The sequence below is a fragment of the Mobula hypostoma genome, chromosome 4 (assembly GCF_963921235.1).
Source record: "Mobula hypostoma chromosome 4, sMobHyp1.1, whole genome shotgun sequence".
NCBI lineage: Eukaryota > Metazoa > Chordata > Chondrichthyes > Myliobatiformes > Myliobatidae > Mobula > Mobula hypostoma.
In genome coordinates, this window is record NC_086100.1 from 125,649,940 (window position 1) to 125,675,616 (window position 25,677).

General features: G+C 38.6%; 1 protein-coding gene across 4 annotated transcripts in view; it reads left to right on the top strand.

Annotated features, from left to right (window-relative positions):
- dclk2a (doublecortin-like kinase 2a) overlaps positions 1-25,677 on the top strand; it is a 378,249-nt gene that overhangs the window by 288,358 nt on the left and 64,214 nt on the right. For all 4 annotated transcript variants that reach the window (XM_063046455.1, XM_063046456.1, XM_063046457.1 and 1 more), the window contains 4 exons: positions 2,862-2,934; positions 11,208-11,316; positions 23,914-23,971; positions 24,736-24,855. In XM_063046455.1, the coding sequence (XP_062902525.1) occupies positions 2,862-2,934; positions 11,208-11,316; positions 23,914-23,971; positions 24,736-24,855 (360 nt within the window). The remainder of the gene's footprint in view (positions 1-2,861; positions 2,935-11,207; positions 11,317-23,913; positions 23,972-24,735; positions 24,856-25,677) is intronic.

A 25,677-nucleotide genomic window follows, 5' to 3' on the forward strand; every position in this document is an offset into this window, starting at 1 on the left:
AGTCTCCAAGGTTTATAGTCTGTTGAATAACTGACTCCGGTTAGAGGAATGCAAAACACAAATCTAAACTTTGTACTTGGTGGCAATTAGAAAAGCATTCACAATTTAAAAGTATTGATTTGATCAAAATTGAGATTTATTGATGGTACGCAACTCAGAAATATCATTTCTGGAGGTTAATAGAATGGAGCATGAATTAGCCAACAAGTATGGAGAGAGGCATTAGCCTAATAACTTGACAAAAATGTGTGAGTAGATGAGGACTGTTAGCAATTTTGACATTTCTAGCAAAGGAGATGGAAGCTATGGTAATTGTCCACAGTTATCGGCGAGGAATCTACTCAAATAAACCTTTCCTATCAATGTACTTATTCCAAAAGCTGGACCTCATGCAGTTCTTAATTCCACATTAAATTTAGTGGAGGGAATGACTTTGAGTGTAAAAATCTGTATTAATTAATACAGATTTTTAAACTATATGATTTCTATTTTTTGTTATTAAATGTTTCTCACCATTAGAAAAATGAAGAATATTTTACAATTTTGACAGCTAACAAAATCCGTAAAAGTCTCTTCTAGACAGGGCCTATTTTATTCCCCTGTGCTCCCATCGCAAACAATCAAGGGTACAGCTGTGTTCCCTGAGACAGATCACTGCATTCAATTTGGTTTGTTGAAACCATGGTAACTGCTGACCATCAATTAATTAAAACATATAGGAACTAAACATCAAGAAGAATAGGAAATATAATGGTCAGCTAATCTGCATCTACCCATTCTGTACACACGTGGAAGTTGAAAAGGCATCCTTTTATCTAAATGAACGAACAAAAAAAAATATGGGGTTGAGTTATGGATTTTAGCTGCTGTTCCCTAGGGACATATCCACAACTCCACTGCATCACTGGATTGCATCTCTAATCTTGTGGAGCCTGCCACAACTTTCATACTTCAACCAACCAAATCAAGTGCTATTTCAGAGAGCCCATGGTGTAACATGAAAATTGTAACTGGAGAGATGCAGCAGGTAGATATAAAGTAGTCTTTTATTCAATGAAATGAGACATTCTCCAAAGGAAGAGGCCCATTCGACCCAATATTACGTGACATTTTATGTCCTAAAGATCAAAGGACAATTCTATATTGACAATGTTTCTACAATGTTCTTTTGAATTACGTAAAATTTTCACACCTCCTTCTTCGCACCCACACTCCAGACATCCAAAACGAATGTTAGTCAGCGTTGTCTGGTGTTTCAATTAACTAATGTCCACAGCTTCAGGAAACTATTGTCCAGGCAAGCATTTTAAATTTAATCTACAATCCACATTCAGGTCTAAAGACTGGTTGCTGAAGTTAATGTTTGCTATATACCCTAATTCCAGAATATGCCCGATCACTCCATACATTTGAATAGAAATCTGTGTCCTAATGAAATAGAACAAAAGGTTCAGTTATTTTTATTTATTTTATTTTGATGTTTTAAATGATTTCTTGTTCAATGTTTTAACAACTTTAATTATTTTGTTGCTTTTATTATTTTAAAGAAAATAAGCATTTTTTAATTTAATGTATAATCTTATTGCACATGTTAAAAAACATTTCAAGTAAGATTTCCAGCTTGAACTGAAGACCAGGCTCCAAACCCAGCTTTTCCTCCTGTCAAAAGCTGTCAGGGATAAGTCCTGAGAATTGTCTCTGCCGAAGCCTTGTTGTACCTTGCCAGAGGCCTCTGAGTAAGAAGACCCAGCTTGGTTGATCCAGCCGAAGAAAAGGATAGGAAAGAGAGAAATCCAGTATGGGTGCACGATCTTTGAGGTAGACAAGAAGGAGTTGTAGGTTTCCTGCTGGAGACTTAAGACACTTGGGACCAACATAGGTTTTGTCCTTAAATCCCAGTGGGAGATGCCAGATAATGTGATCAACTGTTTCTTCTTGGTTTATTTCAGACTGGAGTTAGCATTCAAAGTGACCCTTGCCAGTGAGGCTACTGTCACTACAGAGACCACTTCCAATTGCTGTCTCTTACAGCATCAGGAATATTTGACTTCAAGTCTTAAACTTTCTCTGGTACCGGCAATGAAAAAAAAATTAAGAAAGTTGCTGCACTGTCACTATCTAGACAGATAGGAACATCTGGTACCATTTCTTGCAGTCTCCCTGTGCAGGTTATAGGCTCACATGTAGATCACATTCATACTAATAATTTGGAAAATCAACAATCATGCTGAATGCTCTTGCCCTTAATGTACTCTGTTGATACTTGGGATTATTCATTTCCCTTTTGTGTGCCAGTTTACACAAGTGGCATGTGTTGAAGGTGCACAGACGTGAGCCAAAATCATCATGAATATATATCAGATAAATATGGATACTTACCTATGTATTTTCTATCTAGTGATTTCTAAAATATGCTTAAGTATGTAGAGCTCTTCTTAAGCAATCTAATTTTAGACATCTACTCAGATAATAACACCAAATTTGATGGTACAGTGACTACTTTATTGCCAAGATATACTGATCACATACTTGTTCCAAGACGAGAACATTAGGGTGTAGTTACGTAATGTTATGTACAGTTTCTGTCTTTTATCTTTTAGTTCAAATCACCAATGACAAATGCTAGGGGGATTTTATAAATAATTATACTTTGTTAACGTGTTCCCTCTGCTGCCATTATTTCTAATAGAATGTTACATCTATGTTGAAATTGAAATTTAAATTGTCTCTGCCCTCCGCACCAATCCAAGAAATATTGTAAATAATTAGTTTGATCAATTAACCTCGCAGTTTTCAAAACATTACCATATTACTGATGGGAAGTCTGCAGTTGTCTAATATTATCAATTAATATTTTACAGACTAGTCATCAAATGGGACCATCCACCAATGTAAATGGAGTACCTCAACAGACCAATGGCACCAGTCCAGATGGTAGGTGCACAAGGCTTAGTAAATGCTAAGTATTGACTAATGTAATAGATCTTCATCTTCAAAAGGTATGCTTGTTGCTTTGGAAAAGTAGAAGGAGCTTTATTATGCATTTGGTCCACTTGATACCCAACCTGGAATATTCAGCTTTGATACTGTTAGCATAGATGGCATCTAGTATCTCAAAATCAAAAATCCCATGTTTTAATGTGAGGAGCTATGTGGTAATCTATTATGCCATTAGAAGTGATCCTTTGGAACAGCTGGAAACTTAAACTGCCAAGTTTCATATCTCTTCTCACAAGTTAATTTTCTTTCTTGAAGCTCTGTTGACTTTCCCAAACACTTCAGAAAGTTCTCCAGCAATGGAACAAATAAGATAAAGCCTGCAATTTTTGTGGTGTGGCTGAATTATTTTTGGCCATAATATTTTGCCAACCAATAGCTCTTACATTAGCAAACCAAAATCTTAAGGTATATTTGCTAACTTATTTCTAACCTTAATAATGTGGATGCTGAAAGTTGTTTCATTCAATTTTTATATATTATCAGGATGGGGCACTGGTGTTTATGGAGGTTCAGAAATGAAAAGTCTGAAATTAACATTTTATTTCTGAAATGAAAGCCTCATTTGTGAAGGAAAGTTATTAATATATTTTCATCAAAAGAAAAGCTAGCACTTGATATCAAGTTGTAATCTAGGCTATAAACTGTTCTTACTAGACATGTCAAAATTGTGTGGGGAAGGTGCTTCGATGTATTGAATTACTTTCAACTAGGTTCTATTTTTCTTACAAGAAGTGTATTTGTAGTCCCATTTAAGCCTTACTGGAAATGCCAAAGCCTTAAAAATGTTTCATTGTTCGAGAATTTTCTCCGAATTTTTTTTTAGATAGAATATTTCAGGTCTGTCCTTCTCCTTGCAAGTTTCAGGAATTTATTGATGACAAAGTGGGATCAAAGGTTTCCATTTTTTTTGTCACTATGATTAGCTTTCAAGTTCCAAAATGACATCTGTACAATGTGAGCACGTTAGCAGGGAAATTACAGTGAATATCATTCAATGTGCACATAGTGAACATCCACCACAAGTAAGCAGGTCCTGACATCAGCTATCATATAATGCTGATTTGTCTCCATTGCTTACAAATATTCAGTCAGTTCCCTCCCTTAAGACTTGCACTAATAACCAACAGCAAACATATTCCAGCTACACTAATTAAACAGATCACTACTGCGTTACAAGTTTGTGGCTGATAGCTTTCTCCTACTTGTTTTATTCTGGTTTTCTTTGGTTGTTTCAAGTTGCAGAAATCTGGAGAGGGAGTAATGGGGGACAAAGGAATGGTGGGTGAACTTAATAAGTACATATTTTGCTTCAGCCCTCACTATGGAAGACACTAGCCGTATGCTGAAAATTTGAGAGTGTCAAGGTGCAGAAGTGAGTGTAGTTGCTATTACTAAGGAGAAAATGCTTGGAAAACTAAACATCTGAAGGTAGATAAAACACCTGGATCAGATGGACTACACCCTTGGATTCTGAAAGAGGGAGCTGAAGAGATTGTGGAAGCATTAGTAGTGACCTTCCAATAATTACTAGATTCGGGTATGGTCCTGGAGGACTGGAAAATTGCAAATGTCACTCCACTCTTTAAGAAGGAAGAGGGGAAAAAGAAAAGAAATTATAGACCAGTTAGCCTGACCCCAGTGGTTGGAAAGATGTTGGAGTCGGTGGCTAAGGATGAGGTCTCAGCACACTTAGAGGCACATGATAAAATAGGCTAAAGTCAGTATAGTTTCCTTAAGGAGAAATCTTGCCTGACAAATCTGGTGGAAATCTTTGAGAAAATTTCAGGCAGGATAGACAAAGGAGAGTAGATGGATGTTGTTTTCTTCAATTTTCAGAAAGCCTTTGAAAAGGTACCGCACATGAGGCTGCTGAATAAGATAAGAGTCCTAAGTCTTAAGGTCTTACCAACATGGTGTGCTCGGTGCTGCAACACCTTCTGTTGACTTCAAGTTTTTCACACAACTAGTTGCTGCTAAATATGGATGCATTACTGTGCAATGTGTGCGTCTAAGAGAGTGAGCAGATGGGAGATGAGGAAGAAAGAGGGAGAGCAGAGCTCTTGAGTTGAACAGCTATCAGTTGCTTGGCTACACTTGTAATAGGGACATTCTCACTGAAATCTGCCTCCAGTTTCAACCACAACGTCAACTCAGGACCTTTGCCAATGGTTGACAAGGTATATTAAATATTTAGAACAGTGAATATTGCAGACATCTCCATGGTTTAGAGTGTCATGCACATTGCTTTGCAGACGACATGTTAACTTTCAGATGTACAGTAGTGAATCAAGAACTGCTCCATTCCATATTCCAACTGGTGAGCAACAACAGGCACCAATCATACAGATTTTAAAAAAGAGAAGATTAACTTTATTTGTCATACAAACATCAGCATACGGTGAAATGTGCCATTTGCATTAAATCAAATCAACTAAGATTGTGCTGGGTCGCCCACAAATGTCACCATGCTTCCAAAACCAACATAGTACGCCCGCAACTCACTAACCCTAACCATAAATATACAAACTCCTTACATACAACGGTGGGAATTGAAGTCCAATCAGTGATCACTGGCGCTGTAATAGTATACGCTAACTGCTAAGCTATTGTCCCACACTTACGATTAGCGATGTATATCGAAACATGCAGTGAAGTGCATCATTTGTGTCAAATCAAAACAGTGAGGATTGTACTGAGAAGCCCACAAGAGTTGCCATGCTTCCAGTGCCAGCATGGCATGCCCACAACTTACTAACCCTAATCCTAACTCTACGTTTTTAGAATATGGGAGGAAACCGGAGCACCCTGAGGAAACCCACATGGTCACGGGGAGAGCGTACAAACTCCTTACAGGCAGCAGCAGGAATCAAACTCCAATCTTACAGCTGGCACTGTAAAGCAATGTGTTAACCCCTATGCTACACACTACAGACCTGCTATCACAGTGCTTTCGTTCTGGCTTGTTCCTTTGTGCCAGCAGCATTTGACACACTACAACAAATAAATGTTGGTTACAAGATAAAAAGAAGTACCTCGTGACCACATTGATATTGACAAGTCATGCCACTGTAGGAAATCTGGTTAAGTGGACCATTGATTTGTTGGAACCTGGATAACTCTGGAAAATCCCTGCTGTAAAAAGCAGATTGAGTGTTAAGCTGATGTTAAATAATTTAGAATCATTGATTATGAACATGAGTTGATCAGAGAGATCCAGCATGGCTGATCTTGTTGAGGAGTTCACTAATAAAGTCGATGAGAGAATATCTTTCAACATTACTTCCATGATTTCCCAGATGACATTCAATCATCTTTCAACAACGAGAGTACATGGAATTAGAGGCATGCTTTTGATTCAAGTTGGAAATTGGTTCGGAGGTGGAAGAAGGAGAATGTAGATAACAATTATGGTTTCAAATTAGCAGAATTTGCAAAATGATGCTAATAGGGCAACAACCGTTCATCATAATTGTGAAGAGTAGCATTGCAAGCTTGTAGATGACACTAAGTCATGAGAGAACATAAATCATGTAAATCTTTGGGGGAAGTAGAAAATGCACAGAGTGAATTAAGCGAGTGAATCACAGATGGAGTTTACTGTAGGTTTGCATAAGATTATAGATCTAAGAACATCAGAGGATTTTCTATATGCACAAAACTAAAAATGACAGAGGAGCAAATGGATCTGATGTGAAAATGCATAGATCGGTTCAAGCTAGTGGTCAACTACAAACACAAATAAAAAGATGAACTGAATTTTGAAGGGAGACAAAGAAAACGTTTCCTTTCATTTCTATAAAGCCTGAACCAGATCCCATCTGAAAGATTGCATTCAGTTTTGGGCAGCAAGGATATATTGCTGCTTTTGGTATGCACAAAAATATATCTGGGAATTAGAAGGTTAAATTACGGGTCAATTTGCACAAACATGTTGCTTTAGGGAAAATTATTTTCCTTCTAACTTCATTTATTTTGGCAGGGGATGGGAACCAGAGTTATAGGTCAAAGGATGGGGCAGTTAGTGTAAAGGTACAGAGAGATTGTGAGGTGTGAGGAAGAATAGGCAGTAGCTAGGGCATAATTGTGGTCAGTTGGATGGGTTGAACTGTGTCTATGTTAATGCAGGAAGTATAAGGAGCAAGGGTGATGAACCTGCAGCTACAATACTAAGACTTGGCTGCTACAAGGGCAGGAATGGCTGCTTGAATTTCTAGGGTTAGATGTTTCAAAAGGGACAGAGAGGGAGGTAAAAGAGGTGGTGACTGGCATTGTTAGTCAAGGATAGTGTCACAGATGCAGAAAGGGAGGGATTGTCCACTGAGTGTGGGTGAAAGTCAGAGATAAGAAGTGAATAATCACTCTATTTGGAATATTCTTTAGAACGCCCCCCCCCCATAACAACAAATACACTGAGGGGGGCAGGTTGGGAGAAGGATTTTGGAAAGGTGCAAACATTGCAGGATTGTTGTTATGCTTGATTTCAACATTCCTAATATTGATTGGCAGCTCCTTAGTGCAAAAGGTTTAGATGGGGCAGAATTTGTTAGGTGTGTTCAGGAAGGATTCCTGACACAATTTGTAGACAAGTCAACTAGAGGAGAGGCCGTACTGGATCTTCTACTGGGCAATGAACCAGGTCAGCTGTCAGATCTCTTGGTGGGTGAGCATTTCAGAGACAGTGACCAAAACTCCTTGACCTTTACCATAGCCTTGGACGTGGATATTTATTTAGGCCATGGTGAATTATGATCCTCACAGGCAGGAACTTGGGAGCATGAATTGGAAACAAATATACTCAGGGAAATGAACAACAGAAATGTGGGGGCTGTTTAGGGAGCACTTGTATGGTGTTCTAGTTAGATTTGCCCATTGCTACTGGGAAAACATAGGGCGAAGAAACCATGATTGTCAAGAGAGATAGACTATCTAGTCAAGAGCAGGAAAGAAGCATACTTAAAGTTTAGAAGCAAAGATCAGACCGGTCTCTAGAAAGTTACAAGGTAGCCTGGAGGAGCTTAAGAATTGACTTAGTAGAGCTACAAAGGTTTGCTTTGTAGGATTGGGGAAAACCCCAAGGCATTGTACACAAGGTGAAGAGCATGAGGGTGGCCAGAGTGAGGGTAGGGCCAATCAGGGATAGAAGAGGAAAAGTGCCTGGCGGAGGTATGGGAATGAAATCTTGCTGCAATATTCACCAGCGAGAGACACTTTGACGAAAGTAAGGACATCGTAAAACAGATCAATAGGCTGGAACATGTCAGTGTTAAAGAAGAGGATGTGCTGGAACTTTTGAAAAGCAGTAGGATAGATAAGTTCCCAGGGCCAGATAAGATATACTCCAGGTTACTACAGAAATGGGAGAAGAGATGGCTGCACCTTTGGTGATGATCTTCGTATCCTCACTGGCCACAGGAGTAGTACGAGATGATTAGAATATATCTGGAACAGCTTCTTCCTCACCGCCATCAGATTTCTGAATGGAGAATAAACCCGTGTATACTACCTCACTTTTTTTTTTGCACTACTTAATTTAATTTATATACAGTAGATTCTGTTTATTTGGGTACATCGGGACCAATACATTTTGACCAAATAAAGTGTCTGCCACGATTAGCCGAAGTTTCATGGAAATAGTTAAAAAGGTATATAAAAAAAAATCTACTGTTTAACGAGTAATGAGATTATATATTTCAATGAAATACAGAACAAATTAGAATGCTACCAATGCTACTGCAGTACTATAAAAAACTGTTTATTAGTTTCTAATAGTTGTTGATGGAGGAATTCATCCAATGTATGTTGCCATGTGTGGGGTGTCCAGGAAGGAGAGCACCTCAGGTGAAGGGGTTTGCCGTGTCTATTTTGGGACAGCTCACTCACTTTTGGTCCCCACCAGACACTCAGCTTTCAACTGTGGCTCCAAGTAACTGTTCGCATGCATTGGCAGCCAGATTTCAGCACACCACATCGACTGGCAGGCTAAACCAGGTGAGGGCAGCCGACAGCCTCATACCTTGGTGCAATAGGGACAAATCTGTCCTAGTATGTAAGGTCAGCTCTGGCAGACTGGGTGGATGTGATCAACAGTGAGATTCAAAGTCCAAGAAGGTGCTTGTGCACTGATTTGTGGAGAGCAAATGGCATGATAAGGCACAGTAGTAATCATGGCTATCCACTGCAACCAAAGAAGTCCCCAGCTTGTGAAGACTACTCGTATCACTGGACCCAGACTTCCAAAGTCAAGAGAGTGGAACTGTCCTAGTGCAACAGCTTTTCCACTTTAAAAACTCTCCTACACAGGTTTCACTGTCATTACCAGACATAACAGACAACCAATATGCTGCTCTGTTCTTTTGATTCACTGTAAATGAACAAAATTAGCGCAGACACATAATGCAGATAATGGTCTGCCTTCATACAATGCTTTTGACAATTGCATCCTCCAAATCTTCATTTTCATTGTAACATTCAAGATGATTATTGATACCTTCAAATTCTTCATACTTCCTAATTTGTTGAAGTAGTGAAATCATTTCATCTTCATTCCTGGTCATTTCTCACATCTCCAAGCCTGAATGCTTGAAACTGCAGTCAACAAAACAATTCTAAATTCTCATTTCTCTCCAGCTCTCAGTGACAAAAATCATTGCTTTTTGAATACAAGCCCATGCAACTGACTCTATTTAAAAACTGTTCACTCTAAGCACTCTTAATAACCGATCGCCCAATTAACCAGAATCCATTGTATATATATATAAAATATTTCTTGCAACACACATCAAAGTTGCTGGTGAACGCAGCAGGCCAGGCAGCATCTGTAGGAAGAGGTGCAGTCGACGTTTCAGGCCGAGACCCTTCGTCAGGGCTAACTGAAGGAAGAGTGAGTAAGGGATTTGAGAGGGGGAGGGGGAGATCCAAAATGATAGGAGAAGACAGGAGGGGGAGGGATAGAGCCAAGAGCTGGACAGGTGATAGGCAAAAGGGGATACGAGAGGTTCTTATTGGTTTGCAGTATTTTATTATGTATTGCAATGTACTGCTGCCACAAAGCAAGAAAGTTCACAACGTATGCTGGTGATATTAAACCAGATTCTGATTCTGATTGGAGAGCAGCAAATGTTATTCCTTTGTTCAAGACAGGTTTTAGGGATAACCCTGGGAAATATAGAACAACGAGTCTTTCATCAGTGGTGGACAAACTTTTGGAGAGGGTTCTTATGGATAAGATTTGCAAGCATTTGTTGAAGCATAATCTGATTAAGGAGAGCCTAATTGAATTCTTTGAGGAAATGGCAAAACTAATTGATGAAGGTAGAGCAGTGGATGTGGTGTATATGGATTTGCAAAAGGCATTTGATAAGGTTCCCCATGAAAGGCCCATTCAGAAAGTCAGAACGCATGGGATCCAAGGAAACTTGGCTGTGTGGATACAGATTTGACTTACCCATAGAAGATGAAGTGTCGTAGTATATAGAGTGCTACTGCCTGGAGGTTGGTGACCAGTGATATTCCCCAGAAGACTGGTATTGGAGCCTCTGCTCCTGGTGATTTTTATATATTACTTGGATGAGGAAGTGGAAGGGTGGGTTATTAAGTTTGCGGATGTCCCGAAGATTGTTGGTATTGTGGATACTGTGGAGCATTCTGGTGAGTTACAGCAGGATATCGATATGATGCAGAGTTGGGCTGATAAGTGTTCATTGGAGTTCAATCTGGAAAGTGTGAAATGCACTGCCTGGGATGCTGGTAAACACCGATACATTAAATACATTAAAGAGACCCTTAGATAGGCATGTAGCTAAAAGAAAACTGGAGGGCAATGTGGAACAGAAGGTTTAGATTGATCTTTGAGTAGGGTAAAAGGTTGGCACAACATTGTGGGCTGAAGGGCTTGTACTGTGTTGGACTAGTCTACGTCCTGTGTACTCAACTCAGTATTTAATATTCAGAACCAAGAAATGAATCTGGAAATCTTCATTACATTCTCATATAATAGAAAATATCCAAAAAATAATAGTTATTTTCAAGAAACATCAGTCAATGAAATATCAATATTTCAAAGCTAATGCAAAGCAAATACCTTAAAGTTGCTAAGTGAGTGTACTGTGTGAAAATTGATCATTTCTGAAGGGTTGGGGTCACTCCTAACAGAACAGTAAGTGGTGTGGACCAGTTAGGTTTGAGGATTCTTTTTGCTCTTTCTGCAGGTCTGAATGGAAATAGATACTTTCCAGTTTCAACTATACTTGATAAATATAAAGTTGGGAAGGTGATTGGAGATGGAAACTTTGCAGTTGTTAAAGAATGTGTAGAGCGGTAAGTATTATTACCAATATACTTGTAATTCTGCTAGAAAAACCTTGGATATTATTCATCCCCCGGGCAAAGTTCCATAACACTACTGAGGTTTTCATTGTATCTCTGTTTATAACAAAATATCAAGCTTATATACATTAATCTGTAATGGCGGGGTTAACATGGTATTAGGTGGGTTTAGTGGTAGCATTCTCACATCGTTAGGATGATGATGGGTTCAGGACTTAAAGTGAAAGTCTAAATATATACGTGATATTCTGGAACTAAAGTGTATTAAATGGTCAATAGTGCCTTTTTTTCAGACTAATTACACTGAGACCTCGTCTGGTAAGCATTGTCAAGGCACTTATTAAAGAAGCCTCATCCAGTTCAATCTTTATCCTTTAACTAACATCTTTAAGATAGATTTTAGGGCAATAACTCCTTATCGGAACTCATCAGCATTTATCAGAATGAGTGCTTGAGGGTGTGAATGTTCTGGATATCTTCAGTGTCTCAGATTTGCAGCATTTGTTCTTTTTAGTTTTTTGTTTACTTTTTATGATTTCCTGTTACAGATGTGAACCTCACTGGTAAGACCAGTATTTATTGCCCATCCCTAACTGTCCCTGAGAATGAAATAGTAAGCCACTTTCTTGAACTGCTGCAGTCCTTCCACAGTTCTGATTTAGAATCAGCAATAATGAAGGAATGCCAATGCATTCTCAAGGCAGGATAGTGTACCGCTCGGGAAGAGCCCAGGTAATTGTGTTTCCATGTGCCTGCTGCTCCTATCTTTCTTGGTGGTGGACGTTTACGAACTTGAGGACTGCTTTCATAGCAGCTGTCAAGTTGAATAACTGCAGTGCATTTTCTATGGAGTATGTACTTCAGCTACTGTATCCCAATGGTCAATGAAACATATGTTAGACTTGTATTAGGGAAGATGTCCAGAAATTGATCTGGCCTATATGATGTCAAGATTCTTGAATGTTGTTGGACCTGCACACTTTCACCCAAGTGGATGGTCATGTTATGTTTTGTAACTCCAGAAACTAATTGAAAGAAAAACATGGAAGCGGGGATACTTGTCCATTTAGTTTTTTTAGTGAGGTGTTCAGATGTGACATGGTGGTGTAATGCCATATGCCATTCATGTATTTCTTACAAATTCATAATGAATTACGTAAACAAACAAAGAATGCTTAATCAAACAATATATTTACATTATTACTCAAATAATATTGAAATATTGTATACAATACACCCTGCTTAGCTATAAATTCTAACTCAATGTAGACAGTATACTATATAATACAACTACTGCATAGATATCTACAGCATAGTAAATTGTAAATTGTCCCATTCAGGCCTAAAGATTTAATTGCTGTGGAGGATTTCTTACTCTTGTGCGATAACATCTTTCCTGACAAGTTTGGCAGGAGAGACTTGTGGCTGTGAAACAAACTCACGTTCAGGGGCCTCCTCCATGCTGGTTGTAGGAGTTGACTCTGGGACTGCAGGAAGTGGTTCTGACAGCTCTGGACACCTTTTTTCTCTGACAATTGACTCTGTTCTCTTCAACTGATTAATGTGTTGCCTCCAGATGATATCAGACACAATCTCCACTGTGTGGGAGAGTGGTCCAGTTCTGTCCCTAATCTTTCCAAGTGCCCGCTTTTGATCATCTCTGTATTCCCTCACCAGGACTGCTTGTCCAGGAGTGAAACATCAACCCTTCTTGTTTGAGCAGCATTCAATTTGTCTCAGCTGTTTGTCCTGTATACTCCTTCTGAGATTGGGTTTGAGGAGATCCAAGCGTGAGCACAAGGGACAACCCAGGAACAGATAGCTGGTGAATTGTATTTGTGGAGTGATGTGCAAAGAGGAAATTAGCAAGCTTCTGATTCAGTGTAGTGTGTTCTACTGATGTTGCTCGCAATGCGTTCTTTAAACTCTGGACAAACCTTTCCACCAAGCCATTTGTAGCCGGGTGGTACGGTGCAGATGTAATATGTCTTATTCCAATCATTTTCAGAAATGACTGAAACTGTTCTGCAACAAGCAACGGTCCATTGTCAGTGACTACGTGCTCTGGAACACCAGTCCTTGAGAAGAGGCTTCTCAACACATCAACAGTGTGCAAGGCTGTAGTGGAGGCTATTGGGAACACTTCTGGCTACTTTGTAGCTGCATCCACCGCTACCAAGACATTTGTGCCAATCCTCATAGAGGGATCAGAAGTGGAGAGAGTGAGCAATTTCAAGTTCCTGGGTGTCAATAGCTCTAAGGACCTAACCCGGATGCAACGTATTTATGCAGCTATGAAAAGGCAAGGAGTTTAAGGAGTTTTGGTTTGTCAACTAATACTGGAAAACTTCCACAAATGTACCATGGGGAGCATTCTAACTGCTGCAGCACCATCCAGCATGGGGAGACTACTGCACAAGAATGAAATTAAATTGCAGAAACTTGTAAGATTAGTCAGCTCCATCATGGGTACCAGCCTCGGTAGTACCCAAGGTATCTTCTAGGAGCTGTGCCTTAGGAAGGCAGCGTTCATCATTAAGGATGCTCACCACCCAGGACAGGCCCTAGTGCTGGTCAAAATGAGAGAACCGGAATTTCTACTGCACATTCCAGCCATTTTGGGTGGCCATGTAGACTGAGATAGTGTAGCGTTTTTTCTAGTTTCCCTTTGGATCATCTCTGCTGCAAAAGGGAGACTTTTGATTTGCATTAGGGAGAATACATCTACAAATGTCTTCTTTTGTAAATTTTTCAAGTATTTCCTTTTCCAAGGGTAAATGGGAAAATCCATCAGCATTTCTATGGTTGGTTGTCCTCTTGAATTTGATCTTTTAATTGTGTCCTCCAAGACACAGAGCCCTTCTCTGAATTCATGCTGCTGCTGTTAGTGGAACACCCTTCTGTGGATTGAAAATGGACATCAGTGGTTGATGATCAGTAATGAGGGTAAACTCTCTCCCATAGAAGTACTGGTTGAAACATTTTACACCCCAAGCCAGACTCAAGGCCTGTCTGTCAATCTTTGCATAGTTTTTCTATGCAGCATTAAGGAAACATGATACAAAGGCTATGGGGCATTCACTTCCATCATTCATAACATATGACATGAGTGTACACCTATACCATAAGACGAGGTGTCACAGGCAAGCTTCACTGGATGATGTGGATCATAATGTGTGAGTACAGTGTTTGAAGTCACCATTTCCTTCGCCTTTTGGAAAGCTACCTCACACTGCTTTGTCCATTGCCATTTCTTCCGGATCTGTAGTAATGAGTTCAAGAGGTTGAGCACTGTAGCCAGATTCGATAGGAATCTGTTATAATAATTGACACATTCTAAAAAGGACCACAATTGTGACATGTCTTTTAGCATGGGAGTCCCCCCCACTGCTTGAATTTTCTTAGCTCACTTGTTTAATTCTGGTGTGTGAATGGTGTGACCACAGTAAGTGACGCTTGATTTAAAGAATTCACACTTGTCGCATCGTGATCTGACCCCATAGTCTTCTAATCTTTTAACACTGTCTTAAGATTTTGGAGATGTTTCTTGTCATCCTCATTGTTGTCATCCAGGTAACATAAAGTGCCTGGACAGCCTTGTGCCACTTGGTCTATAGCTGTCTGCCAGAGTACAGGTACAGATGCTACTCCAAAAATAAGCCTGTAAGAGCAATAAAGCCCATTGTAAGTGTTTATGGTGAGAAGCACTTTGGACTCTTTTTTTCATCTTCATCCGTAGGTAGGCCTCAGCTAAGTTCACTTTGCTGAAGCGTTTTCCTCCAGAAAGATTTGCAAAGATATCCTCTATCCAGGGCAGGGGGTATTGATCTACTTTCAGTAATGGGTTAATGGTGACATTAAAATCACCACAGATTCTGACAGACGCATTCTTCTTGCTACTGGGACCACTGGTGTTGCCCACGGGCCCGCTCAACCTTGGAAAAAATTCCTTCAGCCTCCATGCAATCTAACTCACAGGCTGCTTTAAGACAAATAGTATAAATAACTGAACAGGTTTTATAAATCTTGGGTGTAGCATTTTTATTTATCACTATTTTACCCTCGATATGTTTGAGTTCTCTAGTGCCATCCCTGAACACAGCTGTGATATCATCCAGTATCTTTCTTAATTCACTTTCAGTTGACTCTGATGCAGGGTATGTAGCATGCAAGTGGTAGATGGATATCCAGTCAACTTGTAGTTATCTCAACCAGTCTTGACCCCACAATGCCGGCCCTCCTGTTCTTACCACATACAAACCCAATGTGGCTTGTTGTATGAGTTCTTAGTTAGATATCTGAAGGCTTCAGTTCAGTATCTTTGAAATGCAGTTCAAACTATTTTGTGGAATGACTGAAACAGCTGAGCCAGAGTCAAAATTCCATCCTAATTAATTTGATGTTTAGTACCTATGTAAGCCATGTTGCTTGTCTGTTGTTAGTTTTCACATTTTAAATCTCAAGGCTACTCAGTTCTATGTCACTCTCATCATTATCAAATTTTTCACCAACAGCATGCAGATTGGTGCTGTTTTTGAGACTGCAAGTTGACTTCTATGTTTTTTTACTCCCTGTGCAGTCCACTTATTCTTGTGTGCCTGATATTCTCTTTGTATGTGTCCTAATTTGCTGCATTTTCTGCAAGTTTCACCTTTAAACCTGATTGGTCTGGTGTATGTGACCCCCTACCACAATGGTAATGCAACTTGTTTGTCCAGGCAGGTTTCTGTTTAGATGTTGTAATTTTGTTCACACTCATTTTCATTCCTGACTGCAACTCAGTTGCGACTCTGGCTGCTGATTCCATTGATACAGCAATTTCAACTGCTCTTTTAAATGTAAGTTGTGATTCAGTCAGGAGCCATTTTTAAATTTTCTTGTAAAATTGCACAACCTAAATGATCTCTTGGTGCATCATTAAGCCATTACTGAACTCGCAATATAATAGAGTCATAGAAAAGTACAGCAAAGAAACAGGAATTTTGTCCTATCTGGTCCATGCCAAACCATTTAAACTGCCTACTTCCACTGACCTGCACCAGAACCAGAGCCTCCCATACTCCTACATCCATGTAACTATCCAAACGTCTCTTAAACATTGAAATCAAGCTCACATGCACCACTTGCACAAGCAACTCATTCCACACTCTCATGACCCTCTGAGCAAAGAAGCTTCCCATCATGGTCCCCTTATACTTTTCACCTTTTACCCTTAATCTATGACCTATAATTATAGTCTCATCCAATTTCAGTGGAAAAAACCTGCTCAGATATTTTCTTCAGTTCAACCACGTAAGCTGAAATGGACTCCCTTTTGATTCTACTTATTAAACCTAAAACATTCTGCAATCAGCAATGGTTTCAGTTCTAAGTTTTCCTGCAATATGTTCATGATATCAGCAAAGCTCATTTCGGCTGGTTTGGTTGTTGCAGTTAAACTTCTAAGCAAACTGTATGCAAATTGTACACCCATTGCACTCAGCAACACTTCCACTTGCTTTTCATTGGCTATTTCATTTGCTAAAAAAATACTGCTCAATTCATTCAGTATACTGTACATGTTGTGCATTCAAACACATCTACCTTTCCAAAATAACCAGATATTTCTGCTTTTTATAACTTATTATTATCAGCCAGCATTCACTATTTATGAACCCATAGCCATACTTGTTGCTTCTTAATTTCGTCCATTTTCTGCCTTTTTTACTCGAACGATTCTCTTCCCTTCCAAAGAAAAACATGCTGTGCTTCAACAAGTAGCCGTCTCAGGTTTGTTTTACACCTTCCTCATCGCCACTGTTATGTTTTGTAGCTCTAGAAACTAATTGAAAGAAAACACTGGAGCCAGGATAATTGGCTATTTTTTTATGAGGTTCCCACATATGTTGTGCTGGCATGATGTATGCCATTCACATATTTTTACACATAACCTATAATGAATTATGTAAACAGACAAAGAATGCTTAATCAAACAACATATTTACAATATTTTTCTCAAATATTACTGAAATATTGCATATACTACAGGTCTCAATTCATGTTCCTTGTAAATAGTGTTAAAAGCACAGGGTATAAAGTGGTAAGTTGCTCACCATACGATTCCCATTCTTTGATCTGTTACCGTAGCCTAAATATTTGTGTGGGTGGTCCAGTAGATCAGGAAGAGCTGCATACATCAGTGAATATAATTGTTAATGGGACACGGACAATAGGACAAAAGCCATTAACAATTACCAAAAGCTGAGAAGTAGATGAAAACTCCAAACTTCATGCAATCCCTTTAACACACCAGGCAGTTAAACAGTTTCCAATTCCTGGCATTAGTTATGTTTGCCTCATTTTATCTAGAGAGGAAAAAGACCTTTAGTTTTTATTGCAATGTTGTAATAATAGTTGCTTAGGTGACAATCGTAACAGTAATTTGCACGATGTAGTTTCTATTCATATATAGAGCTATGTTGAAAGAGAGAGCTTACTACATCAATGGAGGCCATGCAGATAGTCTTGCCTTTTCTGCTTTTGAAAGAGATGCTCAATTAATCCCACCCCAACCCATACTATGTTAACATATCAGCAAGGGTTTATCATGGGTGTGAATTACAACTCCTGCACTTAAACTGCCAATCTGCTGCCGCACAGCTTGTCCACAGAGAGAGAAACAAACTGTTTGGGTCAAGTGCTTTATCTTTCCGTCCGCCTGCAAAACGGAACAAAATTTTCTGTCAGCTCCCCAGGTTATTCAATGCCTTCAGAGATCTTGCTTCTTGGGAAACATTTGCCGAAATATGACTTAGTATCAACGAGAAGAGAGCAATTTTAAAATACAACCAACCGATCAGCAATGACATGACAGTGGGGCAACTGAACGTGGTCAAAGCTGATTTCACTTCGAACTTCATCATTTGACAGCTCTGAATGGCAAACTTGGGTGACCTGAGAAATGGAAGAATGTTAAATGAATAAAGGGCAAGGGTGAAAGGTGTAGTAGGCAAAGTACATTACACGAATAGACTTTTATTAAGTGAAAGTTTTGTTGTAGTTTGCTGGCACCCAAATTGAAAATTGGGTGGTATGAAATCTGTCATCAGTGCAGATTTGGATTGAATTGAATTGACTTTATTAATCACATCCTTCAAATACATGAGGAGTAAAATCCTTTACATTACATCTCTATTCAAATGTGCAATGTGCAATCATAGTAATTTATAATAAATATTATATACAACAGGATAGTCAATATAACATAGAAATGCGGTAGCGTCAGCTTGAATTAATCAGTCTGATGGCTTGGTGGAAGAAGCTGTCCCAGAGCTTGTTGGTCCTGGCTTTTATGCTGCGGTACTGTTTCCCGGATGGTAGCAGCTGGAACAGTTTGTGGCTGGGGTGACTCGGGTCTCCAATGATTCGCTGGGCCCTTTTTACGCACCTGTCTTTGTAAATTTCTCGAATAGTGGGAAGTTCACATCTACAGATGCGCTGGGCTGTCCACACCACTCTCTGCAGAGTCCTGCAGTTGAGGGAAGTACAGTTCCCATACCAGGCAGTGATACAGCCAGTCAGGATGCTCTCAATCGTGCCCCTATAGAAAGTTCTTAGAATTTGGGGGGCCCATACCAAACATCTTCAACTGTCTGAGGTGAAAGAGGCGTTGTTGTACCTTTTTCGTCACACATCCAGTATGTACAGACCACATGAGATCCTCGGTTACTCCTTTGGCCTCGGTATTTACTAACAACCAAAGATCCCCTTTTTTTCATTTATTCTGTGGTACTGGGCAGGGCTGCCCTCTTAGTCCATTACTATCTGATATTGCTTTGGAACCGTTAGCTATTGCCATTCGTGACTCCCCTAATGTATTTGGTATTACCCGTGGAAATGAGACTCCTAAATTATCACTATATGCAGATGATCTACTATTATATATTTCTAACCCAGGAAAATCTATTCCGGCAGTATTAACTTTGCTTGCTCAGTTTAGTAGCTTTTCTGGTTATAAACTGAACCTAAGTAAGAGTGAACTCTTTCCATTAAATATGCAGGTTCCTATTTATAGAAATTCTCCATTTAGACTGATTACTGATTATTTTACTTATTTGGGAGTTAAAATTACTAAGAGACATAAGGATCTATTCAATTTCAATCTTTTACCATTAATTAATCAGGTTAAACAACTGATTACTAAATGGTCCCCTTTGTCTCTGTCATTGATTGGCCGTATTAATGCTTTTAAAATGATTATTTTACCCAAATTTTTATATTTATTTCAAGCGATACCGATTTTTATTCCTAAATTTTCTTTTGATACTATTGACTGTAAAATCTCTTCTTATATGTGGCAAAATAGAAATCCCAGATTAAGTAAAAAATACTTACAGAAATCTAAGAAAGAGGGTGGTTTAGCATTGCCTGTCCTAAGATTTTACTACTGGGCAATTAATATCCGATATTTAATATTTTGGACACAAGATTGGAATATAACTCCAAGCCCACATTGGGTAAACCTTGAATGCCATTCTGTACAAGGGTTTTCTTTAGCCTCCATTTTAGGAACTTCATTGCCTTTTACACTATCTAAATTGAATAAACAAATTTTCAACCCTATAGTTAAACATACATTGCGAATATGGTTTCAATTTCATAAATTTTTTGGTTTGAATGAATTTATCTTATCAAGTCCTATTATATCTAATTTTTTTTCCAACCCTCGGTAATGGACCAAGCCTTTTTGATATGGAAAATGAAAGGCATAATATGTTTTCTTGATTTATTTTTGGATAACTGCTTTATGTCTTTTGAGCAGTTATCTGAGAAATTTGATCTGCCTAGATCCCATTTTTTTAGATACTTACAAATAAGAAATTTTTTAAATACTACGTTGCCTACTTTTCCGACTTCAAATCCTTCTGGCATTCTTGATAAATTTTTAGGTTTTAATCCTTTGCAGAAGGGATTAATAGCAATAATTTATGATATAATTATGAAATTACAGCCAGATATATCTGATAAAATTAAAAGTGAATGGGAAAGGGAACTTCAACTTTCCCTACCTACAGAGAAATGGGATAAAATTTTTCAATTAGTTAGTACTTCTTCTATATATGCTAAACATACTTTAATACAATTTAAAGTAGTACATAGAGCTTATTTGTCCAAAGATAAACTAGCTCGTTTTTATTCCCATATAAACCCTACTTGTGATAGATGTCACTCTGAAGTGGCTTCTTTAACTCATATGTTTTGGTCCTGTCCTCTTTAGGAAAAATATTGGAAAGACATTTTTGATATTATTTCAACAGTTCTATGCTTTGATTTAAAACCCCATCCTATTACGGCAATCTTTGGATTGCCAATGGTAGAACATAGATCTTTATCTTCTTCAGCCTCTCGAATGATAGCTTTTGTTACTTTAATGGCGAGAAGATCTATTTTGTTGAACTGGAAGGAAATTAATCCTCCAACTACTTTCCAATGGTTTTCTCAAACCATATTAAGTTTAAATTTAGAAAAAATTAGAAGTGATATTTTTGACCCTTCGGTTAAATTTGAAGATACCTGGAAACCTTTTATGCAACATTTTCATATGATGTAATCTGACCTTTCGGAATCTTTTTTTTTAAATTATCTGATGAGAGGAGCGGAGTTAGCGACATTATGGATCATGTCTGATACAAGTTGTTGGTCTAGCCCTGTTTTGCCTTTTTTTGGGTTTTTTTTTCTCTTTTCCTTTTGGGGTTTTTTGTTTATTAATTTTTTTCTTTTTATTTCTTTGTTAAAGTTTAATCTCATTATGCATTTGGAAGTCTTTTATTTCTATGTTACTTAAAATTCATTTTATATGTGCTGAATCTCTTTGTACCAACTTTGTTATTGAGTTTATAATTTTGAAAATTAATAAAAAGATTAAAAAAAAGAAAGAGCTCCTCGGTGATGTTTATGCTGAAGAACTTAAAGCTGTTCACTCTCTCAACCCCAGATCAATTGATGTCAATAGGGGTTAGCCTGTCTCTATTCCTCCTGTAGTCAATAAAGTATGACTATGACTAATTTTCCACTGGAAATGAAGTTGATTAACTTGATTCCAGAAGTTTGTTTCCGATATGTGTGTGCTTTTAAACCTTAAGAAAATGAAAAGGGGCAGTGTTTGTTGGTTTACAAAAATAAAAATTAACAATTTACACTTACAGAAGTAAAATTCATTAAAAATAGCCACAGAAACAGGACTTTGGTTCTGCTGGGGATTTTATTTGGACCAGGACTGATATCTACCTCATCCTTGCCCATTTATGCCAGAGGAAAGCTTTAGGTTTGCTAGGGAGGAGGGAAATTCCCAAATACAGTATAACCACAGGCCTTGTCTGACAAGGAGAGGGAGGCATTCATCTTTTGGTTTTCATACATATAACTCAGCGTGTAGGGAAGGCTTTGAAAGTGGAGGGTTGGAAGAAACACATGTATAGACTGACCGCTCCTACTTCTGCCTGCCTACTTGTCCCGTTTGCCCTGCTCTGGTAGGTGGTCACTGAGCAACAAGGCCTTTCTTTCACGTATTCAATTAAGCATGGGAATTTCCCTCACTTTCTGCTACTCTGGCAACATCTACAGCAAAATTCCTAATAGGCATATCTTGAACCTTCCATTAGATATGAAGGCTGTGACGAAAAACCAAGTCATCAGAAGATTGATACTAATGAGAGAGATAAGTGAGACAATGGAGAAACATTCAAAATGCTAATAAGAGAGAAGAGAGAGATTAACAAGAAAGAAACACATTTCAGAATATTGACAGACCCGTTGCTTTGGACCTGAACTGTTTGAAGTTTGATGGACAGGCGATACCCCAGCAGGGGGAATAAAAAGAACAGGTTCGCTAAGGCACGACACACACCATGAGATCACGAGATAATGAGACCCTGGAAGGGCGGTGTGCTCCCACAAGTTGGTGGGAGTTAGAGGTCTGGTTCGAGGGAACCGACCATAGACTGACAGGGTGAAAAGGTACGATCGGCGGGAATCTGGTGTGTGTGTCTGCCCTTGCCTGGGTGCCGGGTTCACCGTGGAAGAACGGTGGTATCAAAACGGAGGGGTCACAGTCGGTGACCACAGAAGACATAAGAGGGTTCGCCCGAAAGCTAACTGTGAAGAACATCAAAGGTCTGTTTGAATCAAAATTTGCATTCTCTCTCTGTCTCCAACGGCACAACAGCGATTACTGCGAACTGCACTAAGCTGAACTGAACTCTGCGTCACTTGAGACTGATCATTTTACCCCTAGACTGCGATAGAGCTTGATTGATTCCTATTACCCTAGTTCTGTTTACATGTGTGTTTTATCATTGTTAACCTGTTGCATTTATATCCTTACGATTAGAGTACTGTGTTACTTATTTCTTTAATAAAACTTTATTAGTTTCTGTTAAACCAGACTCCAGCTAAGTGGTCCATTTCTGCTGGTTTGGCAACCCAGTTACGGGGTACGCAACAAAGCATTTTGATTTTGAAAGAAAATATCAAGTAATGTTCGTTACAGTCTACTTATAATATCACGTATTTGATTATTTATACTGACTGGATGTTTTCTTCAGAAAATGCTGTCAATATTCTTTGAGAGTTGCCCAATGTGTTCCTGGAATTTCATTCTAAAATATTCATATTTTGTCATAAATATTTTTCCTATATATGCAGGTGTCCAGGAGTCATAATCTTTCTAATTTCAAAGGAAAGTTTGATTCTGTAGATATCTAGAGAATTATTGCTCAGCTGCTTTTGGAGTGTGGGTTAAATCAACCATCCTCACTGTTCGTATATCCTTTAGCTGTCTGCACTATTGTTTCCAAAGCTCTGCTATCAATCAGAAGCAGGCGTACCCCTTATGCAAGCATGCTATCGACTATCAATCAGAGGCAGGCATGTTCACCTTATAACCTTAAGAACCCATTAGCGCATCTTTCCAAAAGCCAGCAAATTTGAATTCTTGCCTACATCACTACATGCAGGGACTCAGATTTTTCAGTGAAGCTGTACACAGGGGAAATACAGGACAAAGATTTATATCCTGCAAGGTTGGTTCACCAAATGATAAAATAATACTCCTTCTACTACATATTTTAAGAAGTCACTCACCGTGTATTATCTTATACAGGGGCACAGTTTATCAGTCTGAATCTGATAAATGTGTTAAATGCAGTAGCATGTTTCAGTTAGTACTAATTCAGGTCTCTCAAAGCTGTTTAGATCTTGCACAAAATTTGTTAATCTTAGAAGGCCCTTTGTCATAACTAAGAAGTATTCCTCTCTTGATAAGGACTCAGAGACCAGTGGAGTATATAGCTTCTATAAAAATGTTACTGTAAAAATCCTCTGGAAAAATTATACAGCCCCCCCACCCCACCCCAACACATCGTTTAGTGGCAATGAATCCATAGTTGGACCAGATAGGACTCAAAAGAGCCAGCTGAATGATAATAACAGTAAAGCTTGCAGGTAGTGAAGAAGTTCCAATTTGAAAGAAGAAAATATTTCAAAATGTTCTTGCAGAATGAAAATGATATTTATATCACAAAGATTCTTAAATAATTGTCTTTTACTCAGATCGAGTGGCAAGGAATTTGCATTGAAAATAATTGATAAAGCCAAATGCAGTGGTAAGGTAAGAAGATTTCCTACTGTCTATTGTTCTATAAAACTTGACTAAATTTTGGAATGTGCAATTGATGTTGCTCATGATGTTTTCATCTGCAGAAAGTTTAGAGTCAGGACCATCAGGTATAACACAATATACAAAGGTGCATGGTTTTTGATCAATGCATGTTTTGGAATTTTGCTTAATCACCTTTGGTGACTGAGGAATTTTGGATATGTCCCGCACTAAATTACCTTAGCAGGTCAGGCAGCATCTATGGAGGGGAATAAACAGTTGATACTTCAGGCTGAGCTCCTCCAGACCTTTGTGTATGTTGCTCTGAACTGATCAAATTCCTTACAAGAAGTGGAGTGAGATGAATTTAATCAAACTACCAGTTAGCTTATTGCAAATGGGAGATCAGTAGACAATGGTGAGCAAGATGTCAAAGCGAAGGGACGAGCTGGGAAAGGGCCATGTGCACGCAAGTCAAGTTGACAAAGTTTTCTTTGAGACAAGGGCCAAAATGCAGTCATCATTCAGTCAAAAAAATCTTAGATTACGAGAGAGAGCAGAGCCCGTGGGCAAATTATAAGGGAAAATATTACAGTAAAGTAAAGCCAGGCACCAAATCACTCAGATGAAAAGATTACACAAATATTCTGAATAAATGAGATAGATTATTCGGTGTGAGTTGAATTTGGATGCCTGTTGCTTCTATCAAAAAGAAACTTGATATATTTTGTTTCTTTATTGCTGCTGCTGAAATTCCATTTGTACTCTTATTTTAGGAGCATTTAATTGAAAACGAGGTTGCAGTGCTGCGGAAGGTTAAACATCCCAATATCATCATGTTAATTGAAGAGATGGATACTCCAACAGAACTCTACTTGGTAATGGAGTTAGTCAAGGTAAACTGAGGAATTGATATAATTTCATTAAGAGCTTTTATAGCAGATCATGTAAAGGCAACCTTTCTATTCCATACATGCAGTCGGTGGAAGTGATACACTTCAAACCCTTCCCTCAAGAAGGAGCATTTGTGAGGGCCAGCCCTTACTACATCAGCAGAGTTAGAGTTCCAAGCAACTGCAGGGAATTGAAAAACTGGGACAAAAGTCAGCATTGTCTCTTTTCTGCATAAAAAGTTGTGATGAGTCATAGAAAAGTACAGCACAGAAACAGGCCCTTCGGCCTGTCTAGTCCATGCAGAACCATTTATATAAGTGCTAGACTGAGACCAAAGGTTCCCCACCTTAATTCTTTTCTATCTGAAATACCAGGCATTTTATACTAGCTGATAGTAGCACAGCAATGAGAAAGTTCTGGTATGTGTGAATTCTTTTACAGAAGTTTAGGACTAACATTCTCTTTGCTCCCTGTTTTTCCTTATTCCCGCCCACATTCCAAAGTTTTACCTCTATTGCTCTAAATGACTCCACTTGAAAGTACATGACATACATTTTTTAGTAGTGTTTAATGCTTATGCTATAGAATAATCTAAATGGATTAGGAGCCTTTACCCTCTATATTCATAGTTCATAGTTCCAATTTAATTATTATTCAACCACTCTTGAATACCCATGAATACAGCCAAATAAAACAGCGTTATTATGGGGCCAAGGTGCAAACACCATTCCAACAGTCACGCCCAGCACAAAGCACATGTAGCACATATAAGGTAGCAAACACATATCAGATATCAGTAAAATACAGTCACACGAAAAAAATAG